This window comes from Gymnogyps californianus, chromosome 1 (assembly GCF_018139145.2).
Source record: "Gymnogyps californianus isolate 813 chromosome 1, ASM1813914v2, whole genome shotgun sequence".
Taxonomy (NCBI): domain Eukaryota; kingdom Metazoa; phylum Chordata; class Aves; order Accipitriformes; family Cathartidae; genus Gymnogyps; species Gymnogyps californianus.
The window spans coordinates 113,544,344-113,570,525 of NC_059471.1; the positions used below are offsets into that span (position 1 = coordinate 113,544,344).

Genomic DNA, 26,182 nt, shown 5'->3' on the forward strand with positions numbered 1-26,182 from the left:
TCGCAAATTAGGTATTTCTCAGGGAAAAATAACTAGTTTGGCAAACATGCCCATTTGCCTTCCAACTTAAGCCTCACCGAAAAGCCACTTTCCACATTTCAGAATTTTACGAGCATCTAGGTTTTTGAAGACTACTTTCACAAAAACATTAAACAACACTTGTACATTCTAATTAAGCACATAATAGAAGTATTTTCTTTTGCAGTGGGGTCTCTTGTTTCAGTGACAGAGTGCTGGAAATACTAACCTGTACTCTGACTGAAAAAAGCCAGATTTCTGTTCAGTTTGATGCTCTGACTAAATTTCCTAACCACTGTAGTGGAGGAGAGTAGCAAAAGCAATGAACTCTTGTATAGATAGACCTGGAAATGGAAAGGCTGTCATTATCTACCACATTAATTACTGAATTACTATGCTTTTATGATGTTTTGAAATACATATTTTAATGCAATTTTTTTATTTAATCTTATGCATGTTTAATGACACATAAAACACCACTAAGTAAATGCAAATCATAAAATAGGATAATTTGTATTTTGTTCCTCAACCCTTACTATTGATAAAAGAATCCAAGTACTATTTGTGAGGGTGATGGTCCAACATAATTAAAAGCTTTGCAGAAGAGCAGATAAGAATTGCTACTGACCAGCTGTAAAATGATGTAAGGCTTACTGAGTATTTATAAAGAAACTACTCTTTTCTGTATGGTCTGGTTTGACTCACATAAATGTCTATCACAAATCAAATACATTCAAATAATATTAAGTACATTGGGTCCTCTGTATTATATACGACCCCCCTCTGTATTATATACGAGCCCCATTACAGAGATTACCTATGTGACAAGTTACCCATCAAGTTAGAAAGTCTGGACACAACTGAGCAAGACTGGACGTGTAGGAAGGGTAACCAAACACATACAAAAAGATTGTAGGTGATCCTGATGGTTTCATCTTCATCTTTTCATAATCTGTTTTAGAATCAGGATTAGGGACTGTTATAGTTTTGATTTTGTTGTACAATGAAATGTTCAAGCATCCATACTTCTGGTTCTCTGGTGCTTTCCAGGCACGCAACTAGAGCATGGGTGTGTATGTAAATATTGTCTTTTTAACTCATATGTGAACCAGCTCTCATTTTCTCACTGCACTTCTCAATATACAAAAGAATACCTAATAAAGATTTCATTTGTATCCCTTGCTATCATTTCTTGGCTAAAAGCAAAAGGATATGGTTCTGGCAATACAGATGAGACAAAGATAAAAGTACAGACCAAAAAGGATCAAAAAGGGTGCTGAAACAATTTCTGTCTGTATGTAGAAACTTTCAGAAAGTGAATTTAAGCTAGAAAGAAAGAAATGTATGAACAACAGAAGACATGGGAACGCTTTTGAAAAGCTTTTGATCCTTTAAGCAGTCTTGGGATCAGCCGGCTGTCCTGAACCAGTTATAGTGGCAATGATAGTAACACTGGCATGATCCCACGCCTAATCCAGCTGGAAATTATAACCATGTGACAAGATTAAATTTACTCACTCTCATTACATCTATATAGATTAAAAGATTTACTCACAAAAGTAATTCCTAAAAGTAACCCTGGATGCTTTGTTTAGGGTGTGCAGAGAAAGCTTTGGGTGTTTTTTGTTTGTTTGTATAAACCAAACAACTTTCTCATAAAGCACTTCTCAATATTTCCTAAGGGAAATCCTTTACAGAAGTAGCTACAGTATATATACTGTCACAGTTGCACAGAGCATACAAAAGACTATGTCTTCTTAAGAAGCCTATATCTCATTAGATAGTTTCATATATTTACTTATTGTTCAAAATATATTAGTAAAAGCTGTACAAAAAGCAAGAGATATTTAACTAGGGCATTTGATACACCATGTAAGAATGCAGGAAAAAATCCCTCTCCACTCCAGCCTGGAACTCATTGTCATGGATTTTTGGAGAAAAAGAGGCTCCAGAATTCCTGTACCAACAACAGCCAGTTTGCACCCTCCACATGAGATCTTACACTACGCATTACAGAAAAAGAGAGCTTTTTAAACATGGAGAAATGGAGAAAGGAAATAAAATTTCTTAGGGAAAAAGTTAAAAAGTTTCTGTATCAATTTTGACTCAGCACTCTAATCCAGAAACAGGTATTACAGGAAGGCTTTCTTCTTTCAAATACAAGTTATAAAATAGTAGACTAAAAGAATTTTTTTTTCCTCTCAATCATTAACAGTGCTGTGTAATACCAAAGTGCTGAAAATTTCTATCATTATTGAAACAAGACACTGACTTAAACCAGTTCAAGCACTGTTCAAGGAAGAATTAAAAAATAAACCCCCAAAGGCAGAAAAAAAATTAAAATTAACTAAAAAGTTTCTAAATCAACATGTCTGCCTAGATGTTCTATATACCTTCTTCCAGAAGTTAAAAATACATATTGTGACAGATGCACTCAACCCCCCTTAACCAAACCAGCAGCAGTTTGGTTCAGGCTCCAAAGGAGGTAAAGGCCTGAGCTGTAGCCAGGCCAAGAACTCCTCTAGGACACCCACAAAGGAGCAGAGCGACACAGTGCAAGTTGTGGGTACAAGGAGTCTCGTGCATACCTCTCCCATCATATGCAATTTGACTACGAGCCAAATACTCTATCCCATAAATATGACAGCCTAAGTGAGCCTTCTTTGAGCTCTCCCTGCTAGGCAGTGTGGCTGCATGGCGGTGATCTCCAGCAACGAGATCTTTTACCAATGACAGATTGTTGGATGAGCCCAATTTGAGTTCTCCCTGGATGGCAACTGGACTGCACGCCAGGCAACTGTCCCCTTGAGCAGGGACGCCTCTCAATGTTCAGAGATATTAGTCATTTAGCTTAAATAAGTAAGTTCTAAATAGAATGACTCACTTAAAGTTATAACGTTGTGTGATTTAGTATGCTGTTTGCTTAGCTTTACTTACTTAGCATGAGTAGCTAGATTTCCTGAAGCCTTAGGCCGCAAGCTGTAAACTTTCACTTAGATTTACTGAACGTGAACCTACTTAGTCAAAACAGGGGCCTCCAGAGCCAGCGTAAATCAGAAGATACGGAGGCTTCAAGGCTACAACCGTCAACAGCACCTGCAACTGGACAAGATAACTAATGGCCTGTCTGGAGACAGTGAAGGAGCCCAATAAGGAGTCGGAAGTGTCAGGCCAGAATCACTATTGGACCAAAGGGTGCGTGGAAGGTACGTGAAGAGAGTGTGAAGAATGCACGAGGGGCGGGTGAATAGTCTGTAAGGGTATAATTGCCCAGGGATTTTTTTGTTTGGGTCTTCCCGTCCTTCCTCTCCTTCTCCTCCTCCCCTCCCCCTCGGGGGCACCCAGCTCAAGCCAATCCTGCTGCTGTACCACTCTATTAAATGTGTATTCTGCACAGCCCTTGCACTCCCTGATTCAAAGATTACCAATGTACCACAATACCCGGTCTCTAAACCAGCCACATGAGGCTCAGTGGGACACTCAACTTTCCAAAGTACTTCATCAATTGAATAATTGGTATGGGCCCACTGGGAGCCCTGTGAGCCGAGCATTCTTTGCAAAAGCCGAGTCTAATGCTCCACCTTCTGATGAAAGAAAATATCTGATGGCATTACAGCCAGGACAATCTGTCATGGCGAATTTACCACAAGTTGGAGCTGTACCTATGACTAACTAAACCTCATGGCCCACTGGCGAAAGCAGCATGTTTTCAGATTTTACCTCTTGCAAAAACATTAAAAAGCAGCAGTGACAGTAGAACATGCAAGTAAAATGCTGGAGCCACCAGTCACTGTAATTTTAATGTTAAAGTATTGGCCATCGTAGTGGCCAAACCAAAGCTGACTCCATCTGATGCTGAGTGTTAAACGGCTTCTTAGCATGGTTAGTTCATTAGCTACATATACAGTGATTGCATAAGATAAAAACTTCTAAATAAAGTCTTTAATGTGTTGGATGTATTTTGACAAATCGAATCCTCAAACTCTTGGAAAATATTTTTGCCCATCTTAGATGAAAATCAAAGGCCAGCTTTCAAGTAGTGTACCAGCATTTCTCCTTACTCTTGTTTTAGCAACTAGCATACAAGCAGCCTACATCTGAATGATCTTCAGTATTGTAATAAATGGATTCTCAGAGATCAGGTTGAATAAACAGGCAAAGCAATGTAGAATAACTCACACCAGCATTTAACAGCTGAACATACAAGTGTTTCCAACTTTGCTCATTAAAAAAAGTCACTCTAAGTCAACAATGTAGAAGACTACAAATTACTAAGGAGCAACCCTTATGAAGTGTGGATTAGAAACCTATCATTAACGCACCAAGATTTCCTTGTACCACTTTAATTCAGAAAATAAACACAAAAATAGCTTCTCCTGCTTTTTTCAGTACTTCAATTCAAAATTGGAAACTACACAAGGCAAAATATGAAGTTCACAGATGTAGGTTTCATATTTTAACTGAAGCTTTCATAGTTATCAATCACCATCAGAAGTGCAAGTGTCCTTAAACACACCAGTAGAATACATACTATCTGAAATTACATTTTTTCTTTACTTAGGCACATTTTTCTCTTTTTTTTTAGGTACAACCAGAGATTCAGATATAAGATATCATGCTAATTTTCTCTAGGTGAATCTGTCTCAGCAGACAGAAGAGAAACCCTCCCTGGTTTCACTTTGAGAGCTTACTATATTTCCTAGGTAGGGCTCTGTCTGTATCTGTTTGTTCACCTTGAAGATGCAACCCAAGGTTATTCCAAGAAAAAATTAAAATAGAATTAATTCATTTCAGGGTAGTTCATAGAATGAGTTAATTCACCATCTCTTTCTTCAAAACTGAAACTGACTGCACACAGAATTAGAGATACAATGTATGAAAAAGTGCAATGCTTTAAAAGTGCCATTTTGTTGACCATAAGTGACTTACCTCTTGTATGCTTAGACATACACATTGAACTGGGATTGGAGAGTCAAGAGTCATGGAACTGATGCTTACCTTTAGTGGTACAGCTGCCAGACAGAAAGAAAGCACATACTGAACTTCCCTCTACTCCATGCCTTCACTGGATTCTCATGTTCAATGTGAGACACTAGGGGAATAAGAAGGTGCGTCTACCTTAATATTTAAGGTAGGCTTGGGAGCACACTTTTGGAGCAATTCTCCTCCTCATCAACCCTTACCATGCTTTGGTTCATGGTTCAGAGCCAGTTTTTTGTGCGTGTGGAGGTTTTTTGGGGGGGAGGTGGTGGGGTTTTTGGGGGTTTTTTTTTAAACATTTACTCATCTTTAAGAACTTTTCTGATAGAAGTAACACAAAAAGCTGTGAAAACCTGCTATTTAGGAAAGCCACTGCTAAAAAGTTGCATGTTAATGAGAGAAGAGAGCTCACCTAGGGCAAGAAAGGTGACCTTCACTTACCACAGGATTTTACCCACAGAAGGGTAGGGCACAGTATCATAAGCAAGTCTGAAGGAGAAAAGACAAGGATCACAAGTCATAGGATGGGATCATAGGGATGGGAGCAACAATGACTCAGGCTGGAAGAGACCTCTGGAAGTCAGCTACAGGGTCAGACCAGATTGCTCAGGGCTTTATCCAGTAAGCTCTTGCAAACATCCAAAGACAGAGCCTGTACAACCTCTCTGGGCAACCTGTTCCAATACTTGCTTGATCTCAGCACTGTGGACAAGCTTCTCTTAGGAAAGGCAAGGTCTCTGCTATTAGACCTGTAGCTAGGAAAGAAGTACCAAGATTGCAATAATCCCCATCCCCATTGGATATTCCAATTCAGATTTTAGATTGGATTTACTGGCACCATGATCTGCATCTTCCCAACAGCAATTGGGATTTCCCAATACATTCTCTGGTAGAGAATGCTATTTATTGCCTGTTTTCCAAAAGTATGTAGAAAAGCTGTTGGAAAAAGTGCCCAGATGGAGAAGTCACCAGGATGACAATGAAGATTACCTACGACTTTCATGTACAAAGGCACTAGCTGGTTTGAGAAGTCAAAGGCAACAGTAATGAGCCAAGGCCAAAGGAATCTATTCACTCTACAGAAAGGAAGAACAGATAAGCTGTCCTGGCAGCAATTTTCATTGCCAAAATACTACCTTTAAAATAAAAGAAGAGATCCTGGCAACAAGTGAAGACAAGAAACAAAACGAGAAAAAGGAAAGTCAGGCACACCAACAGCTGTAGAACTGACAATCATTATTCTCAAGATGGATCAAAAGAAAGGGAAAGGATACCAAAGACCAGCAATTTCTCAAAGAAATAGATTTTGTAAAAAAACAAGGTATGGGCACAAGCATAATTTATAAATTATTAATATGCACACAGAAAAGAAATATAGTCACAGATCAATATGGCTAATTAGTGAACTTTTCATTCATCTCATATCCTAGAAAGAAGCCTAAAGAAAGTGAAAACTAGATTTTCAAGTTAGGCATAAAAGAATACAAGGACAATAATACAGCAGCTAAAGAGACAAAATATATGCTATTAAGACACATTAAGGAAAACAAAAACTCAGTCATTAAATGCACCATAAACACAGGGAAGATGAAGGAAAGTACAGCTGCAAGGAGGACTGTAAAGAGCCTTAAGTCGTTAGGCCCTTTTGTTTTTAATAATTCTTGAATTTCACGGAAAAAACTAGCATAATTAATTTCAAGATGAAGGGTAGCTCTGTTCCTCCTCTCCACACACTCCTAATTTTGGAGAAGACTAAAGGGTCAACCTACAATTGAGAAAAAGCATATTAGAGTATTTGGATGAATTTTCTAATTAAATTAAACACCTTGGCTCAGGATATTTAGAAGATAGTTAAAGCCATTTAGCACTCAACTCATGGCACAGTACTGAGGCGGAGAGGGGGTGCTGTACCTTTTTGCTTCAGCCAAATATGGATGCTTTTTGCTTAAACCAAATGTAAATTTAGAGATATGTAAATCCATATTGGTTGGTAATCATGAACATAAAATGCTGATTTACTTTTGTGCCAAGATAACAAGCCTTATTAAAAAAAGGGGGGGAGATATATACATATAGCTTAATTTTAATGAGACTTCCAACACTGCAGGAATATTGTTTAACAAAAATTGGTGTGGGATCTTATGTAAGAGAAAGGAGTTATTTCTGAAATCTTTAAGCCCTGTTCCTGTTCTTTCTCCCTCCTTTCAACCATGTTCCTTTTGAATAGAGGAAACATTTCCGTATTGAATTTTTACTGCAGACAGGCCTTGGAATCAACCACTACCCCTCAGAAAGGTCTAGTCAGTATTAAAAAAAGATAAAAATGGAAACTTATGAATGGTTTCCCTGTTAACATTCAAAATTTTATCTACAATCAGGGAACTAGAGACAGCTGACCTAGATGTTGATTATTCGTCTAGCTCAAAACTGAAGCAAATTAAGCAGAAATAATTTGTTAGCTCAAGCTGCCTGTTTCTCGTGAAAAGGCTTCTGAAAGAGCATAATTTATGAAGTAAAATTCCAGCATGAGCATAGGAATGTTTTCCTTTTTCCTTCACATAATGAAACAGAGACTGGGCAATAGCATATGCTGCTGTAATAGTTACACAGACTCATAGTGCTGGAAACCTGTGTCTTTTCCTATGCAGATCGAAGATGCATTCCCACATTAGTATGCTATATTTCTGATTCACATCTATTAACCTTAACGTATCAACTACCTTGATAGAATTCGGCATTTGGCTGATCCTAAATTAAGTCCTTTGTCTCCACGTGCCGGATACCCCCTGAATTCTAAGAGGCAGGGACAGTTACATAACCACACTTCAAAGCGGCCTGCAAAACAGTGTCTTTGCCTTCAGCAATCGCACGCCAGTGACTCATTCAACTGACCTTATTTGCTCATTAGAAGCTCTAGGTGCAGGTTGCAAATGTCAGAGAGCTTGAATTAATGTTTTTTTAAAAAAAAGTATATTTTTGCAGCATTTTGATGACAACATTTGTGATACCTCAGGTCTCATCTAGCTATCTGCTTATGGACAACTCTGACTTCAAATGTCTTTATGCACCCTAAATTCATGCCAACAATAAGTGTACGACTGGTCTTCATTCACTCTAGCATTACAATGCTTTGGTATGTTATGCTATGTAAAAATGGCAATATTTGTAACAAATTAACCATTTTTTCCCCCAACATTTTTCTCCTGCTTGCACTTTAGCAGTATATGACAACATGAAATGTCAAGATACAGAGATAAGCTAGTAGCGATTTGTATTGCTCAACAACATTTACGAACTCACATATAAAATTAAGGTCTCAGTCCTTGAACACCTCACACTAGGGTACATCATCTTAGGAGAACAAGATGTAGAATGGAGCAACCCAATGTCAAGGAAAGTAAGTCAAGAGAGAAGACTCTAGTATAAAAGGGAAGGAAAAACTGACTCCAAGCCGGCTGTGACTCTTCATGTAGCTATTGACTGGCTGACTGGTCAGAGAAAGACTTTCCAAATCATGTGGGACCAGAAGGACTGTAATGTTTACTGACTACCACTTCTCTTATAAAAGTACAATAAGGTTTGCTACGCCAACAGCCTACAAATAAAGAACAGCTGAAACAAGAATGACATTTTCAATGAGATCAGAACAGAGCACTGCCTACAAAAATGTAGGCCAGAGAGAAAGGAAGCTATGTATCTTTTAACATAGCTGGTAACATATCTGAGAAGCTATATATGACAACAGCTTAGTGATATATATTACTACAATATACTGATATGCCAAAGCCATCCACTTAATAAAGGCAAATTTACTGACAAGTGTTACATGCACTAATTTGACTAATTCAATCCACTGAACAAACTTAAACCTAGGTAGTGAAAGGCATCATCACATTTCCCACAATTTCCAACATAATTCAGATAAATGTTTTAATAAAAAGAATTTAATCAATATATTATAGCAATTTGCTCTTCAGGCTTATTCAGTAACTGCCTCAGAGTATCAAATTAAAAATCCACCAATTTCTTAAAAAAAACCCAAACAGAGTAACAGCAAACTCTTGTTTTTAAGTACTTCTGCTTCAAGTTTAAGTTCCAAAAGGATTGTAAAGAATTCCTTTTAAAGTGGAGAAGTTGTTCTGAACATTTAATGTCACATGTGACCATATTTCCTAGTTATAGTACACTTTTTTTTTTTTTTTTAAATCTCAGGTTAAAAGGTTCCGTTACAAAACTATACATAAAATTCATGGCTCTAATTGCAGGACAAGAGTTAGAAAGAAAGCTAGTAAACATTAAAACACCCCAACGTAAAGAAAATAGATACTAAAACTCAGCCTGCTGGATGTTGGCAGGGAGGAAGAAAGGATGCTGAAAGCAAGGAGAATAGGAGGGTAATAGTGGTTGTTAACTTTGGGATATGTTTCATTTAAAAACTGATGCTATAAACAGTTCTTCATTGTTTCTATGCTATAAATGTTTGACTACTCTAGAAGACTGAGCTGCAAATAAGAAAACTTTGTGATTTTTGTTTGCCTGATGCAAAGTACTGTTCAAGTCAGCTATTCTTGATTAATAGCTTAGAAATCTCAGCCACAAAAGACTTAGCATGGCTAAAAGAAATGAACGCACATAATTTGCATCTCTCCTGGTTAGGTGGAGTATAAAGTGGACTTCCTGTGGACTTGTGTGGTTGATAAAATACTTGATACCCTTAACTTTCAGTTCTACAAATTAAGCCAAATCCCTCTTGAATTGAAGTACCAAAACAAGCCTCAATCTCCTTCATGCTCTGGAAATCATGCTATCCTTCTCTTTTGCACTGTCTCCCTTTCACCAGTCTTAGAAAGGTTACAGAAATAGTGTAAGTTAGCCCCTGTTTACTGCTAACAGCTTACATAGTTACCAACACTACAGAAAATAAGTAGATCCAAATCTGAACAGCACTGTTGCCCACTTGCTAATTTTTGCCTTTTGATCTTGCACCCAGAGGAGATATGAATAGAATACAGAATTTTTAGGGTGTGCAGCTACAAACAGAATCATAAATATTACACATGGACTCCTCACCTGTGAGGAGTGAGGCAATTTTAGTTACTCTCTTTCACCACATGCTGCAATATCTCAAATGTGCTGTCACTTAAGACCATGCATACAGTTCGTTACCACTACTCAGCTAGGTAGAGGATGCTTAAGGAACTGCTATAACATGATTCTGCTTTTGAGCTCGGTTTCAGTGAAGTGTTTCAGTGACCATCTGCATCTTCTCTGTCCTAATGCCAAAGTATTAGGTATGTCTACTTTAATTAAGATGAAGTTTCCTGAAAATACGCAATTATGATGATGAGCACGTAAGCACATCTCATACCAGCTATTACTAAGATTTCAGCAGTTTTCTAATACACTTGATGGTAGTTCCACAACTCCAGGGTTTTCTTTGGATTAGAAGCAAAACTTTTACACAGAGGAATGGGATAATGGAGAGCTTCTGTCTTCATTATCAATGAAAAGATACTGAGAACGCAATTGGTAGATACAGTACTGCTTAGCTTTCTCCTAGACAGAACAGAAATGAAAAGTCCAGGTACGTTCAAGGTGTTTATGGCCAATTTATTGTCCAAGGACTTTGCTAGCAATAGGCACTAAACAGAAGTGAGATTTTTATGGTGTAGGCATCAGGGTATATTGTCTTATTTGATGCACTTGCCTTAGAAAAGTCCCAATGCTTCATCCCGTGTGATGACCTTGGATGAGCACACAGTGACCTTTTTAATACAGATAATAAATAAGCTTCCCAGATAGAGAGATCTTAATTAACATAAATAAGACTTATGTCAAAGACCAAAGAGAAAAGCAAAAAAATAAAGATGCTTATGAGCCAAATCAGAAGGTTTTGACCTAAGTTAAACTTGCTTTTTCCTTTTCACTCCTTTGTTATTTTCTCTTCTTTATACACAACAGTTTAAGAAATATTATGATTTTTATTTCAACAATCAACAGAAACCACTGCAACTTCCTAAATTTTGTTTCAGGAAAGTCTGATGAAGATACATTCAATCTGCTTTTATAAGCTAAAACTACAAATTTGGGCAGCTAAATTACTTGTTCAAACAAACTCGCCCAATTCTAGCGAAGTGTCTTTATGAGATTTTTTTTTTTTTCAGCTGAGAGGAGGTTTTTTTTCTCCTGGCGTGGGAAACACTGCTGTGTTCACCCTGAGGGACAACCATGCAAAACACTGCAGCTTTTGAAACCTGCAGATCATTTCAGGCCAGCTCCATGAACCAGAACTTGCACAATCTCTTGCGATATGTTTGCCTAAGTACGTGTATTATTCAGAATGATTTGCATCTTCAGAACCTGAGATACTGGAAGGAAGAGAAGGTTCCTACCTTCAGACTTAAAAATCCAAGGTTAAATCAGGCTGAGAGCCAGTTGGTAACAGTTCCCTCCCACAGGGTTTTCAGGAATTTCCCCTGGGTCATGCATTGAACTGCCACAGAATAAAATGAATACGGGAAGGTTGTTGAAAAGGTGATTTATGGGAAGATTCTACATTTGCGATTCCCAAGTGAGAACACTAAATTAAGAGAACTACGTCCTCTCAGAGTTGCAAACAGTACAATACAGTAAAAGGGGACAGACGCTTCCTTAACCAAATGAATAAGGCTCTCAGCAGAGGTGAAGGTGCACTATATTTCACAGAGAAGAGCAGCAGCAGCATTTAGAGCCCTCCGCTCCCACCAAAGGCAGTAGAGCTTGTCACACACTGAGGACAGAGAACCACAAAATCCACTGTTTGCTTGGGGCAGGAGGGGTTAGTCAGACAAAGCACGTTAACAAAAGCAAATACACTGTTGGTAACTGGCAGTTCCATTAGCAAGAAAAACTTTAGGTTAGTGAATGAAAAGCTAATATGGATCTTTATGCTTTAACAAAGGCCTTTTAAATTTAATCTATAATATATGATGTAAATAAAATTATACTGCACACACTTAAAAGACAAGGATGTGTACTGATACTAACATATTAAAAAATACGAGATAAACTGCAAATATGAAACATCATCTGTATGCCTTGTTTATATCATACTTGTTTTGAACACACTTGAGCTGTTGTTAAGTTTCAGTATGATTTTCAGTGAACCAAAATAAACGTAAAGGATGTAAAACATCCCTGATCATCTACTACTAAGTGAATAGCAAACATTTTCCAGTGAGTTTCTGCTTACATTAAAAAAAAAAATTAAAAAATCCATTAGCAATGACTGTTTCTAGCCAAGACACAGTAGAGAGCTGTTTTCAATGGCCAGAGTGAACTAGCAACAGATCAACTTACTGAAACCCAACTGGGCCTTGATTTGCAAAGTCAAATCAGTGAAAAGATGATGTCGCAATTTGCTTCAGAAGAGCTACTATAGAGCAGCCTCAGCTGAAACAAGAGCAACACGTTCAGGATTCTATACACACAGTAAATGCCTAATTTATAAGGAGAAAGGAGATTCTGGTGGTGTAAGAGATACATGAAATGTTTCTGAAACGACTGAAAAATTTAGAGTGCTGATAAAAACCAGAAGGCTGCTTATATTAAATATTTAGTCAACAAACTGGTCATAAAAATATTTCCAGAAACATAAAGAAAGCCCAAATAGTTTCAGAAGCCTGAGCACAGCTTAATCTCATCTTAGCTGCAAGTGCCAAGGAGTAGAATTTTTGTAACAATGTGTGCAGGGTATTTATACACCCAGAAAAACAATGCCTAGGTATTCAATTAATTTAGCACAAACCAGAAAATGAAGTTAGGAAAACAGCCTCATATATAATTATAATTAAATACAAGCCTGATGAAGATGTGCTATGCAAAAGAGAGAAAATAAGTGATACAAAAGTTATTAACAGTGAGATTTAAAAAAAAATATTTCTTAAGCATTTCTGATAATTGAACCTCTAGCATCTTTGAAAGAGAAAGGCAGAAAGTGAACAACAAAACGTGGACTGGATTTAATTGTATCCATATAAGTACTAGAGCAGAAAAGTCACACTAATTCTGTTACGTGTTGTAGTCCTTAACACTGAACTTAGACCTTCTCCATCTGCAGAACTCAAAGAATTTCATACAGGACAGATTAAGTGCAGTAGCATCAACTTAAACAGGTGAATATCTGAAGCCTATGACAGTCAAGTATTGGTATATCTCACAACACCAGATTAAGATTTTACTACTCCAATTTACTATCCCGTTCTACCTTTGCCAGGAGTTCCAGTAGCAGTACAGAGGTAGCAGAAGAAAGCACTGAAGAAGGTGCGTTTGACTTGATGTTTCTCAACCAGAATCCTGCTAAGCTCCTGAGACCCTGTAGGTCAATTCAGCAGTGCTCAGGAGTAATACATTGAACTCAAGCAACTGAAATATGGCAGTAGTTTCCTGAAATTGCTGATAAATAAAAAGAGAGTAGGCCAAAACTGGAACTGCAGTGCTTTAAACTGACACAGCAAGATTCATTAGACTGTGTTTGTCAAAGGACTTGAAACAAGCTGAATTTGGGCAAATTAAATTTCTCTTGCAAGTTAGCATTAATTTTTTTAATCTCCCTCAATGCTAAGAATTTGGACACAAATGCAAAACCAGCCAAGAGTAATCATTTACTGATCAGCTGACCTAAAAGCACATTCTCAGTCCACCCAGTTATAAAACAAATTGTACAACCTTCCTGATGAAGGTTTAAGCTAACGCATTCTCCTGTGTGACTGCGTGCACAGCCTCATCTTCCTGTGGTCACTTTCTGTAGTTTAAGAGGTAGGAGTTACTTGCTTTTTCATGCCTCAACATAATTCCAAAAAAACAAGGCATCACAAGGAAACTTTAACATGTAGACTTCAAATGGCAATTTTTACTTTTGGTTTCTACAAAATGATCTCTTATGAAGAAGGCAAATTCCTAAGCTATTTTTTTGATGTACGCTAAGAATTAAAGCAAGATTATACTGATGACAAGTAAGTGGTTTCTTACCTTTTAACTACAGTTTGCATTCATATTAGAAAACAGAAATAAAATTAGTTTTCAACTTCTAAACCTTTTCCATACAAGTGAAACAGTAAAGAAAAGGATATTTTCCTGGAGTTTCAATACCCACTCTGTAGTCCACGTAACTTTGATAGGGATGGAAGTTGAAAATAAAAATAAGACCTGCTCTCTCAAATGCTATGACCTTATTGGATTCATGCTTTTCACTCACAAAGGCCTAGGAAAGAAAAAAATAAAAATCCAATACTATAAAAGATTTCATTTCTAACTGAATTAACAAAAAAAAGAAAAAACCCACTGCTTCTATACCTCATTTCAAGTAAAACAGTCAAAATTTCAAGCAACATAGATAAGGGCATTAACATGCAAACTGAAATCATTTACCTATGTAATGCCATATAAAATTTTTGATTACTAAACAGTAGCTTACTTTTTATAAGACAATGTAAAATTAAAGCAGTAGAAGCATGTTAGGTACAGAGCACCTGAAAAATTCTTGCTCAAAGATTGGTAACGTGGTCTTTTTGTCACATTTTCCTTTAGCAAAAAATGGATTCCTTTTATCAAATCAAATCTTCAATCTGCTTTTTATAAGGATCTGCATCACACCTACCATTAATAATTTAGAAAATGAAGCATTGGATATGTTTTTTTGTTTAAAATCTGTGTGAGAAATAGCGTTGATAAGCCACATTAAACTGCTGCACATACCACCTTTATTCTATTTGCTAAAGCCATTAATAAGTAACTAGATATCCATTTAAAAAAAATTCTTTGAAGTAGATTATGACTAGTATGACATAATTGAACACTGAAAAATTACAATAATTGAGTTGCTTTGATAAGAAGTACAGTGCAATATTTGGGTAAAAAAGGCAAATACAAAAGTGACAGGCTGAAGACTGGGAGACTATAACTTAGACTATACTGAACAGAGTAATTATTTATATAAAGTAAATCATCAGAACAATTTACACTTTCCCAAAGCAATCCTTAGATTGGATTACAGACATTTTTATAGCCTGCTTTATCCAATCTGCAGTTACTAAATAAAAATAGCAAAAATAATAGGAAAAGAGCTTGCTATGAAGCTAAAAGTAGACTGTTTCAGATTTCTATTATCTGTGGAAGATATTTCAGTGACATGTTTTGACAACTTGAAATATATGGTCAGGCATTACGCAGTGCGTAATAAAGTGCTGTTTAAAATTTCTGCATGCAAATTTGGTATTGTTATTCTGAACGTGTACCCAACTGGTGACTAAAAACTTATCATTTAGTATATACAGCTTACCGGGGGAGATGCAAGCCAGCCAAATCTTTCCTCCAATTTATTCATATCTCTATCAAATGTATTTAGGAATCTATAGCGAAGAAGATGATCCTCAGTAAGATTAAACTGTCTTCTGGCATAGTGGTAGCTCTCATTATTTCCTTTTCTGGGGAAGTCAAGCCATTCTGGATGTCCAAATTCATTACCTGTATTTAAAAATATTAAGGATCTGTGAAACCACGTGCTAAAAATACACTGAAACCACAGAAGTAAAAATACATTAAAGTATATTTCCTTTCTATAAGATTTAAACTCCAGAGAACAATTCTCCATATATAAATTGGTCATTTTATTATTAAAATGTCTCTCAGAACGTTCATGCTTGTTAACAGGTTTGTTTGGCCAATAAAACTACCAGAGCAAAATATCCATGGACTCCAGGGGAAGTATAAAGTGGTGAATGAATTATAACCTCTTATGCTATCATGCCGTGCTTAAAAATTTCTCATTCCCATTCCTTAATAAGGACAACAGAAATCAGTCAACCAGGACACAAATTTTAGAGTCACTATGAAACCTAAAAACATCCCTTTACCAGTAGAAATCCATTGTTTTAGAACACTTAACAGAAATCAGCGCTACCATTCACATAACCACAGAGACAGAAATCTCCCGTTTTATCAATTAAACTTCAAACAATCAAAAGACCAGTTGGATGCACTTTGACCACTTTTTTTTTTTTTTTGACTTTTTTTCCTGGCTACATACTGTCATGATTGTTTCCAGTGGTATAAAAATAACTATTGAAAAAGATTACTTGAATCTCTGTTCCTCACTTCCTAGAAAAATTCAAAAAGATGCCCTAGTTCAAGTAGCAGGCTAGATTATAGAGAGTAAAGCACAATGCTTAATGATGATGCATTCAGTACTTTATACTGAAAACAAGTGACTTAAGGGGTGTGACAATTCGGGGACCTAACAGTATGCGTCAATTCAGCAACCTTGCAAGGTGAGCTCCTTTTCCAAACATAACACTCGGTGTCAGGAGCACCAGAGACATACTTCATCCCAGCCTGAAATATGTTTGAGCACTGGGTTCCTCTGTGTGCCCACCAGTTCAGGTCCCTTTTGCGCGTGTGTAAATGCCATTGTATTTCAGTTTGGTTTCCTATAGCAGTAATGCTTCACAAGTTTGCCAGTCTCATCCTGATTATCTAGCCCACACAACTACTGAATAGACTTCACTTTAAGACAAGGAATAGGTTTATTCAGACTTAGATGACACTCCATTAAAAAAAAAGGAAAAAAAGTTGTCATTTAATCAAGAAAAAGCTTAGCTTCTCTTACATAGAATCTCCGAAGCAAACCTCGGCTGCCAAAGCTAAAGATTCGCAGCAACACCTCATTTGGGACTCAGTATTTTGAATGATTTTCATGTATCCAAAGTTTTCTTGTTTTATATACTGTCATTATTACAGTTTGAGACAAATCCAAATGGACTTAATGGTTCTAACTCATGCTATAACCCGCTGCCTAGCACACTCTCAGTCATTTTGGACTATTCATTTTACACAGAATTAAAATACGTTCAGTACCTTGAAAGTTAAACACACATTTCAATGCCTGTGATGGCTGATTCATCACAATCATTTCATAGAGATTATACAGAACACCTACTCACCGTAAAACAGAGACAAGTAGTGTACCTGGAAATATGTATGGGCGGTAATATGATCAAATTTAAGAGCGTTTCTATTTTTAAAAAAAAGGATCCTAACCATTTCTACAACCAGTTACTCAAGCTTTGTCAATAAACTGGAGTTTTGTGGGCAGATGAAGGGCAGGGATGCTGCGAGAAGGCAAGCGTTGTTTCCTGGACGGATACTCTGCATGTGCAGCCACCATCTGCTGTCTCACACAGCCTGCGCTGCCTGAAAGGCCCGGAGGATACGGTCAGCAATGACAGCTATGAATTTAGATTTTCGAAGTGATTTTTGTGTATTTCCATGCTTCACAGGAACAAAGAAATGAAGAGAGAACAAAGGAGAAAGGCTTCATATATATTTAGGAGAATCCTTCACAGTGGTATCCGTTTTGTAAACGCACTGACAGGTTGTAAATTAAGTTTCCCCGTTCAAAAGCTAAACCACTAAATTTCATATTCAGCTCAAAACCAGAGACAAATATAAAAGAATCAGAATCACAGCAGGACTTTGAAAATGACCTTGGAATAATGCTGGACTGAGCTCTTAAACCATGCTAACAATACGGTACAGAAAATGAGGAAAGATATTGCTACAAAACAGACACTGTATCTAACCAAATTCAATATTCTCTGAAGAGCTGGGCAATATATTACCTTCTTTCGTGATCTGTGCACTATTGAAAAGATAGACTACATGAGATAGCTCAGTTAAAGATAGCAAAAAACATCAGAAAGTCAGAAATGATATGTATCTTGAAAAGATAGCCAAGGAAATCGTACCTATTTGTTCAAGAAAAACATAAAACCAGGGGAAATAAGCAATAGAAGATAGGGAATAAATTAGAGTAAACTAGCCCATCATTTCAATAGAGTATTTCACCCTAAGTAGAGCATGTCTCCTTCATGTTTATACCATATACCAACTCCCCTGCCTGCACTTGCTTTGCCTATTTCCCCACCACAGTTGTCTGAATGCCGCATTTTGGTTTTTTTTTTTTTAAGAAAAATAGAAGTGCAACAAAATACAAAAGCAATATTATTGTTCTAGCCATTACTAATGGTCATTGAGAAAAAAAGGAATTTAACAGTGCAGCAACTCAACAGAAGACTAAATTACTTGCTAAATGTCTGAAAAGCATGTTGAGGGTCTAAACACTGACTGCTTGCACTTCAAACATTTCTATGGGCACCTTCTGGACAACATACTCAAGAGCTTTTTGTATGTGTTGCTTGATTTTAAAAGGGTCCCTTGATTTCTCTTTTGAGAAAGAAAAATATAAGTTCATAAATAATGACAGAACAAATTCAAGTAGGCATTTTTGGTTATGTTTTTAAGATGTGGTATACGGAAAAGGAACTAACATTTAGGATGCAAGCAGGCCTTCCAATAAACTCCAGAGAGTGCTTCTGTACTTGAGACGCATTAAGGCTATGCATCTTTTAACAAAAATACGTATCTCACTACTATTTTTTTTTTTTAGTTGCTATTTTTTCCTAATTTAACTTTACAACAAATGAGGGGAGGGTCTAGGAAAGGGAAGGTACAGGTAACTGACCAACATTTACTTCTAGAGATAACTAATGGTACCTGTGAAGCATGCGCTGCCCCCTTCCCCGTGTTCCACTTCTCATTTCCGACAAGAATCAGCAACGTTTACTTCTTGATAATTGTGAAAGCCTCTAAGCACAGAAGTACGATTGGGATTTCTTTTCCCGTAATTAATTTGCTGTTTGATGTAAAGGTCCAAACTACAGACTGACAAGAAGCCAGCTGCTACAAATTATGCAAATCAAGACAATGGAACTAATGTGGGGGAGGCAGAAAACAAAGCTGAAATTAACTGAACTTTTGATTAGAGAAACAAAACAAAGACAAATCATTGAAGTGCAATACATACTAATTTTATCTGTGAATTAATTCAATTTTGCTATTTCCTACATATTGCGCATATTGGACAACTTTACTACGTACAAGACTTCAAGATCACAATTCCAACAAATTAACTTTCTATTACCATAATGAACATCTACCTCACACTTGTTTATTAGGCTAGAAATGCATTTACACCACAAAGCAGTTATGCTGCTGATGATTCCTTTGAAGCTGTGCCCCAGAGGTCATTGAAGTTTTCTTGATCTCGCTTCTTTAGACACCTTTACTACCAATTCTCTCTCAAAGAATCAGGCTAAGCAGAACTGAAGGCGTATTTAAAAGATGCAGCAGGCAGTGTCAAGAGATGCCTGTTATTTTGGTTTCTTTGTGTTTTGAATTAAGTACGATGTTAAATACTTTAAAAGCAGTTAAAGCAAGTAGTTTATTTGATACCTCAAAGGTAAGGAGTTTAACTAGGTGTATAAGGCTGAACAAGTTTTTAAACGATCTAAAATACTATAAAAACATGCTATTTAAAGCTGATGAGCTGGAGACTGGACGCATTGGGACAGAATTTCAACAGTTCCACATTAATGTATTTCTATCAAAGTAAGTGGAGTTACACCAATTTACACAAGCCAGATAATCAACTCATTCAGGAGTTGTAACTGATTTGAATTTAACTTCACTACCTTTGTGAACAATGATGACAACGCAACAATCTGCAGATTATAAATAGAATCAATGTAAATCATATCTAGATAGCATATGATATTTATCATTATTTAAAAAAATAAACATTTCAAACAATTAAACCACATTTTCCCTACTTGTGAAGCTCTTGGATATTAAGCAATTCTGATACTTGGTATTTACTCATGTTTGTACTAAATGTTCTTCAGCCCCTTAAGTAATTAACATTCATACTACCAAAACCAAGTAAGAAACTCTATATTGCCTTCCAATTATGAAAGAATGAGCTTCATTACAAGCATTCATTTAATCTCGTCATCCATGAAACAATATAATAAAGTGAAATTCCAAATGGACTCCTGTTGAAACACTTGGGTTAGATGACTTGGAGACCTTCATATTTTTTTAATCTCTCTAGCATTGGTATTCAATGACACATTGGTCCCCAAAAGACTAACAAACATCAATTCAGGCAAACAATTATATTGTAATTCCTGCATAAAACACAGGCTCAAGGAAATATCACATATGAGGAAGTCATAAAAAGGAGAGGTATTGGTAAAATCAGTTCTGTGAGAAAAGTATTTTTCTCCCATTTTCTGAAAATATCAGATATTTTCCCCTTTCAATCTATGATAAGACAAAAATCAGAATAAACATAGTATTTGTTCTGAAACTCAGATCTTCCATATCTCCTAGGGGAGAAGGGAAGGGATGCTTAACCTTGCCTGTATTAAAGGATCAAAGAATGCACCTCCTCTGGTGTGATACAGTTATGAAAAAACACAAGCATGCCTCTAATGTATCAAAGACACAGGAAAGCATTGAGTCCTTAAAATGGTTACCCTAGATCACACCAGGGATACCGTACTCTATCCACAGTAGCTGACTAGAAGAACCAGGCCAGCTACAGAATGAAATTTTGAGGAATTCCCTGGGATGTCTGACTTCTTGTTGCTCCAAGAAGAAATCTTACAGTTTATCTAGAAATGTAGTTTCCTGTTCTTCCACCAGAATAACATTGATTTAATTTATATAGCACTAAAGAAAGGCTTCTGTTATAATGACTTTCTGCTTTTACAGCCTCTTTTCTTTTTTAGTACTTCTCAATCTCAACTGTTATCACAGCAAACTGTTTGGAAGTATGACTTTAACACTATTCAGCTATGACATTCCAGTCCTATTTCTTAATATACCAGTAAACCCTATTGAATCAGAATTAAATGTTCATTTAGTTGCCTGTTTCCAACAGTGGTCAAAAGCAGGTGCCTAGAAAAGGACCAAAGAATACAAGAAGCATAAACGATGCTTCCTCTTAACACACTCCGCCAGCCTCCATTCATTTTCAGGACACGAGAATGATTTTTTTTTCTTTTTTTTTTTTTTTCCCCCCCTTCCTTTTTCCTCCCTCCTCTTACAGACTATAATTTACACATAAAACTAACATGGAAGCCTGTACTACATTTTCACACAGTCAGCACAGGTAGGTAGCACTTTCAAATGTCCTATCATTTGAATATCCAAGCTTTTAAAGAGTGAACATTCTCCTACTGAGGCTTTAAACCTCCTCCTCTGCCCTGAGAAATCCTAAAGAAAATGATGATGGTGGTCCTCTCCAACATCATATGGCTCAAACTGCAATACTAACTGCAATTTCTTTGAAATTCTATAATTCATTGTTGAAGCTCTGAAGAAAATCAGCAAAAAACCCACAACCTTTCTATTTAAGACTGTTTCATAAAATAAGATTTGTGTGTTGGAGAATATCAGCTCTGGCAAAACCTTAATTGGGACAATATACTCTCCATCTCTTCTTTTGAGACTTTTATATTAAAAAACCAAAACTAGGTCACAGAGAAACTGCTTATGGATTCAAAGAGTTTTGGACCACAGCTGAGGTGTAGGAGACTTGCTTGTCATGATCCTGGAGATTTTGCAGATGACCCTCCTCCCTTCACTTATCTGTCTACAATTGGTTTGAATAAAACCCAAAACATTTCAAGAACTCTGAAAATTGATTTCTATTCTTACTTCCCAAGAAATGAAAATGTAGATTTTCAAATCGTAAAGAATAAAGTACAGCATAAAAAAAATTTACAAACCCATGAAAACTGTGTGCATATAAACACATTATTCATGACAAAGCTTTTGGCAATGGGAAGTTGTACAACATTGCTCAGCAGGAAAATGTTAACTTTAGAAGCTATATTCATCACTAAGTATTTTATTACTTTTCATACTTTTATAAAAAGGGCATTTACTGGTTACTGTCCTTTTCTCCTCCAAAAGAGATACCTTTGTAGTATACGTCACTTATAATAAATGCCTTTTGTCAAAGCAAACAGATCAGCTTTATTATTCCCTCAGTCATTAAGGCAAACAGGCACAGGTTAACACAAACAAATCATCCAGGAAAACAGATATTCTGCTATCAGAGACTTTGTTTAAATTCAAGAGGCTTCATAATTTACTATTTCTTTTTTATAGAAGCTGGCCAATGCTTACCAAGCCTGTGCTCTTGCACGATACTATACTAATTTTATACTACTGTTAAAAGGTCCAGTACTCTGATTTGCCTATTTTAATACACCAGCCATTTCAAATCACATCGTGCTATTGCTTGGTACACAGGTTGTCAAGCCCAGATAAATACAGTTAATCTTTACCTGTGAGTAGGTGTCATGAAGCTTTTCGTCTCTATCAGATGATGTCAATTTTTTTACATATACTGCAACATTTAACTAGCTTTTTTTATACTATAAAATATTTAGCCGATCACAGCACATTCAAAGTTCAGTGATAAGTATTTCTAAAATATTTTCTTCAAATCATATTTATTGTAATCTATTCCTAACACATCCTATTTAGCAAATAAGGGAGAAACAGAAATCCTATTAAAAGACATTTCTCCCAATCAGTTATGGTACATTCTTCTCTCTCGTACGTCTTCATTCTAAACTGGAAAAAGTAATTTTTAAAAATTTCAATTGAATTCAAGAGGAAAATACTGCTGTAAATTAAAAGAGAAACCAAAGAAATAAACTCCCACCCCCAATTTCTGTGAAATATGTTTTACTTCATCTCTATTAGATTCATATGCTATTAAAAGGATACAGGTGACATCATAGTTCCCTTACGTATTTCCAAGGTCTGTGTCCGGCTTATCTAAGAAGCTCTTTTGGGGATAATGACTATAATTCAAAGCACTGCAGGAACAGGTTAAGATCTCTGTGCTTTCTCATACATCTGCATGGCACAGAGCAGAAACACCTTTAGCTTCTGAAAACAATACATTCCCTCATAGTTCCCATCTTCAACAATATCCCTTAAACAGCTCTAAGCCAGCTGATGCATCCTCACATACCGTATCCTAAGAGGAGCTAGCTTGGTTACCCAAAGTTCTTGCTGTCTCACATTTCAGGTGAGATTTTGATAACATTTAAGCACAGTTCTGCCCCCTCTTCAAAAAAATGTTTAAAATTAAATACAATTTTCTGGGTTGTGGTATACCAATAAATGACTTGCTTCTCTCTCATTCCCCCTTCCTATCAAGGTTGGCCTGTCTTCACTCATTTCCTACTGATGTTAAAAAGTTGGAGTTATCGTACCATAGAATTTTATAATGTTGATAAAACAGTTCCAAATTCTTAAAGGAAATAATTTTCCAATTGTTCCAACAAAAGTTCCAACCACACTAAATAGTATTTTTTAGTCCTCCTATTTGAAACCTACACCTCCCTTTTGTCGGATCAATTACAGAAAAAAAAAACCCAAGTAACAAGAAAACAAGCAATTCTGCTCAGAAGCACCAAATCTATACCTGTATTAGGAAAGGCTGGATGGCTGAGGAGCTTGCTTACATAGAGGAGTAACCAGGCACAGGCATAGTGGACAGACCATGGCATTGTTTAGCATGATTTACTTTACTTTTCAACAGAAGCAGAGCGCATGATGGTTATGCCAGCACGTTTGTATTTAGCAGAACTATATTTACACAGGAAAACACGTTTATTGGGAATAAGTAATTCTTTCATCTACTTATTTGTAGTGTTCCATCAAAAGAGTATTCAATGAAATAGTAGTAGTGTCACTGATAATAGTATTCAGTTCCTAGGGGTAGATTAATGTTTTCCCTTGACTACTTTAGTGAGCAGAGCTCAAGAGTTTCTGCAGTTCATACTAATGGACAAGAAAAGAGTACCATGAGAAGTTATCTAGACTAGAAGGGACCCTGAGAGGATGGTTATTTTACTAACCTACTTTTAGAAATTTTCAGTCCTGAAAGTTTACATTTCAACACCCCTCCCCTAGTGCAGAATAATGTATTTCATACTTAAAATTTACTCCATGCTCTCATATAGTATTTAAAAAATTGAGTAACAATGTAAATTTGTGTTGCTGTTACACTGAAACAGTTTCCATTTTGCTGTTTCCTATCAGCTGCATCTTGGTAAAAACAAGAGACTGACTTGGATACTGTGACATTTCCACTATCCTCTATGTGTACATGCACAGTATACATTATTTAGTTAACCACTTCCAAGAGCCCACTAAAATATTTAGGAACAGAAATATATCACAACACATTGCAAAGGTTACAAAAAAAGAAAAACCAAAACTCAACAAAAACATACAAAACCTATGACAAGAAACTTTCCTGAACAGAAGATGTGGTCAAAGAAGTTGTAGCTAAATCTTTCAGTGTGGCGTACTGCCGGGTATTGACTGATACCACAACTGACAGGTTAGTGGGCTTAAAAAGTGAATCAAGGACCAGACTGGAACAGGAAGAGGTCACACAAAGACGGCAAAACTTTCGCCATAATATATTCAATAAATAGCTGTTTTCTTACTGGTGTGAATAAGTCCAGAATTTCATCCTCTAATTTTGAAAGAGTATATAAAGGTTTATGTACTGAAAGAGAAAGAAAATGTAAACTGAAGAAAGAGGCCACTTGAATAGCATTCGATACATTGGAAAGTTAAAGCTTTTCATATGATGTAAATAAAAAAATGAAAGTTCAGTAATATTCTGTTCTTGCTATAGTAACAAATCTAGTTAAATAATTATGCATTTGTTAACAGCACAAAATAAGAAAATTTGAAATTAAAATTTGGATCAATTCAGAAAGCAGCTCACAAATTTAAAAAAAAAAAATTACCACCTTGTCTTTGGAGTCTGGGCATTCACCAGAAACTTAATTACACTACAGAGAGGACTACAATAGATGTCAAAACTGTCAAGCAACAAAGATGTCTGGGAACACAACTTTGTGCAGGACTGTACAGTGTCAGATATTTTTGCAAACTTCTCCTTACTAGCTGAATCTAAAAGGAGTTGTTAAATTTCTCATTCATTTGAAACAGAAAACTTTTTAAACATCCCAAGTGACAGATGTCAGGACTCTTAAATATATAAATATTAATGAAGTGACATTCGAAGATAGCAACAGAGAAACCTTCAACTTTTAAAATGTTACAATGCTTCCAAAGAAAATAAAGCCTTATACTTTCATTAATAAATATTAACACAGCACTATGTCTTCACACAGTTCTATACAACTATTTCAAGCAAATAAGCAGAATGGAAAATACATGAGTCTTGTTCCATAGAACTGGTAACTTACCATTTGGCAAGGTGGTGATGGAGGGAAAAAAAAAAAGCCATTTTGTGAAAGAAAGCACACAATGCAGACTGTAAAAAAAAAAAAAAAAGGAAAAAAGCAGACAGAGCAGACAGTACAGTCTAGAGTAAAAGTCAATAGACAAAACAGAAGAAGGTGGATTGTAAGAAGCCATGCAGGTTGCGGAGAATTCATTTGAAGGAAAAGAGACATGAGGATGGAGAAGTGGGCAGTAGTGAAAGACAAAGCAGAGCATCAGAATGACAATGTTTAAATTAAATGGTCTTATCTGGGGTGGGGGAACGATAGGGAAGTAGCAAAGTATGCTTGCATAAGGGAGAAGTCATATCCAAAAAGATACGTAGTAGTTTTCATTGTAAGGTTAATTTTTTTGCATATGCACAGACATCCTCCTTATTCCTACTAGCCTGATTGCAGATGACCTAGTCATGCAAGCCTCAGAAAGGTAAAAACGATGCACAGAGAATATCAGCTTTCTTGTCTTCAGACACTACTCCAATGCACACAGACTCCACCTGCAACTAGCATATTATCTATTCCGGGAAACTGGCTCCTTTCTTTTATATACACATCATTACATGCACTACAAATATTTATACCTAAGTAACACATACTTCATATGCAGAATTGAGGCAACAAGGAAACAAAAGGCAGATAAGGCACTGATTGGGAACTCGTTCCACTGTCCACAAATCAGGCTCATCATCCTTATGCCAAAGAAGAAAAATAATAAAGTCTTGCTTTCTTGAAACAGTACAAATCAGCCATCAGAGAATACTTCTGGTTGCAGCTCTGAACCTCTTATCTACTGTCCTCTAATAAGTGCATTCCTGAGATTCCTCGTAGAATCACGTATCTGCTCTGAGCCTACATTAAAGCTTCCAGCTGCCTCCTGCCCTCCACCTGCAGCTGGCTCAACCCTGTCATACTGAGAATGTATTTATAAACTTCCTAAAAAACATTTTTTTTTA

At 36.4% G+C, this 26,182-nt stretch overlaps 1 protein-coding gene across 1 annotated transcript in view; it reads right to left on the reverse strand.

Annotated features, from left to right (window-relative positions):
* GBE1 (1,4-alpha-glucan branching enzyme 1) overlaps positions 1-26,182 on the reverse strand; it is a 172,453-nt gene that overhangs the window by 14,702 nt on the left and 131,569 nt on the right. The window contains exons 13-14 of the mRNA XM_050895991.1: positions 15,317-15,501; positions 14,104-14,239 (exon numbers count right to left, since the gene is read on the reverse strand). Coding sequence (XP_050751948.1) covers positions 14,104-14,239; positions 15,317-15,501 — 321 coding nt within the window. The remainder of the gene's footprint in view (positions 1-14,103; positions 14,240-15,316; positions 15,502-26,182) is intronic.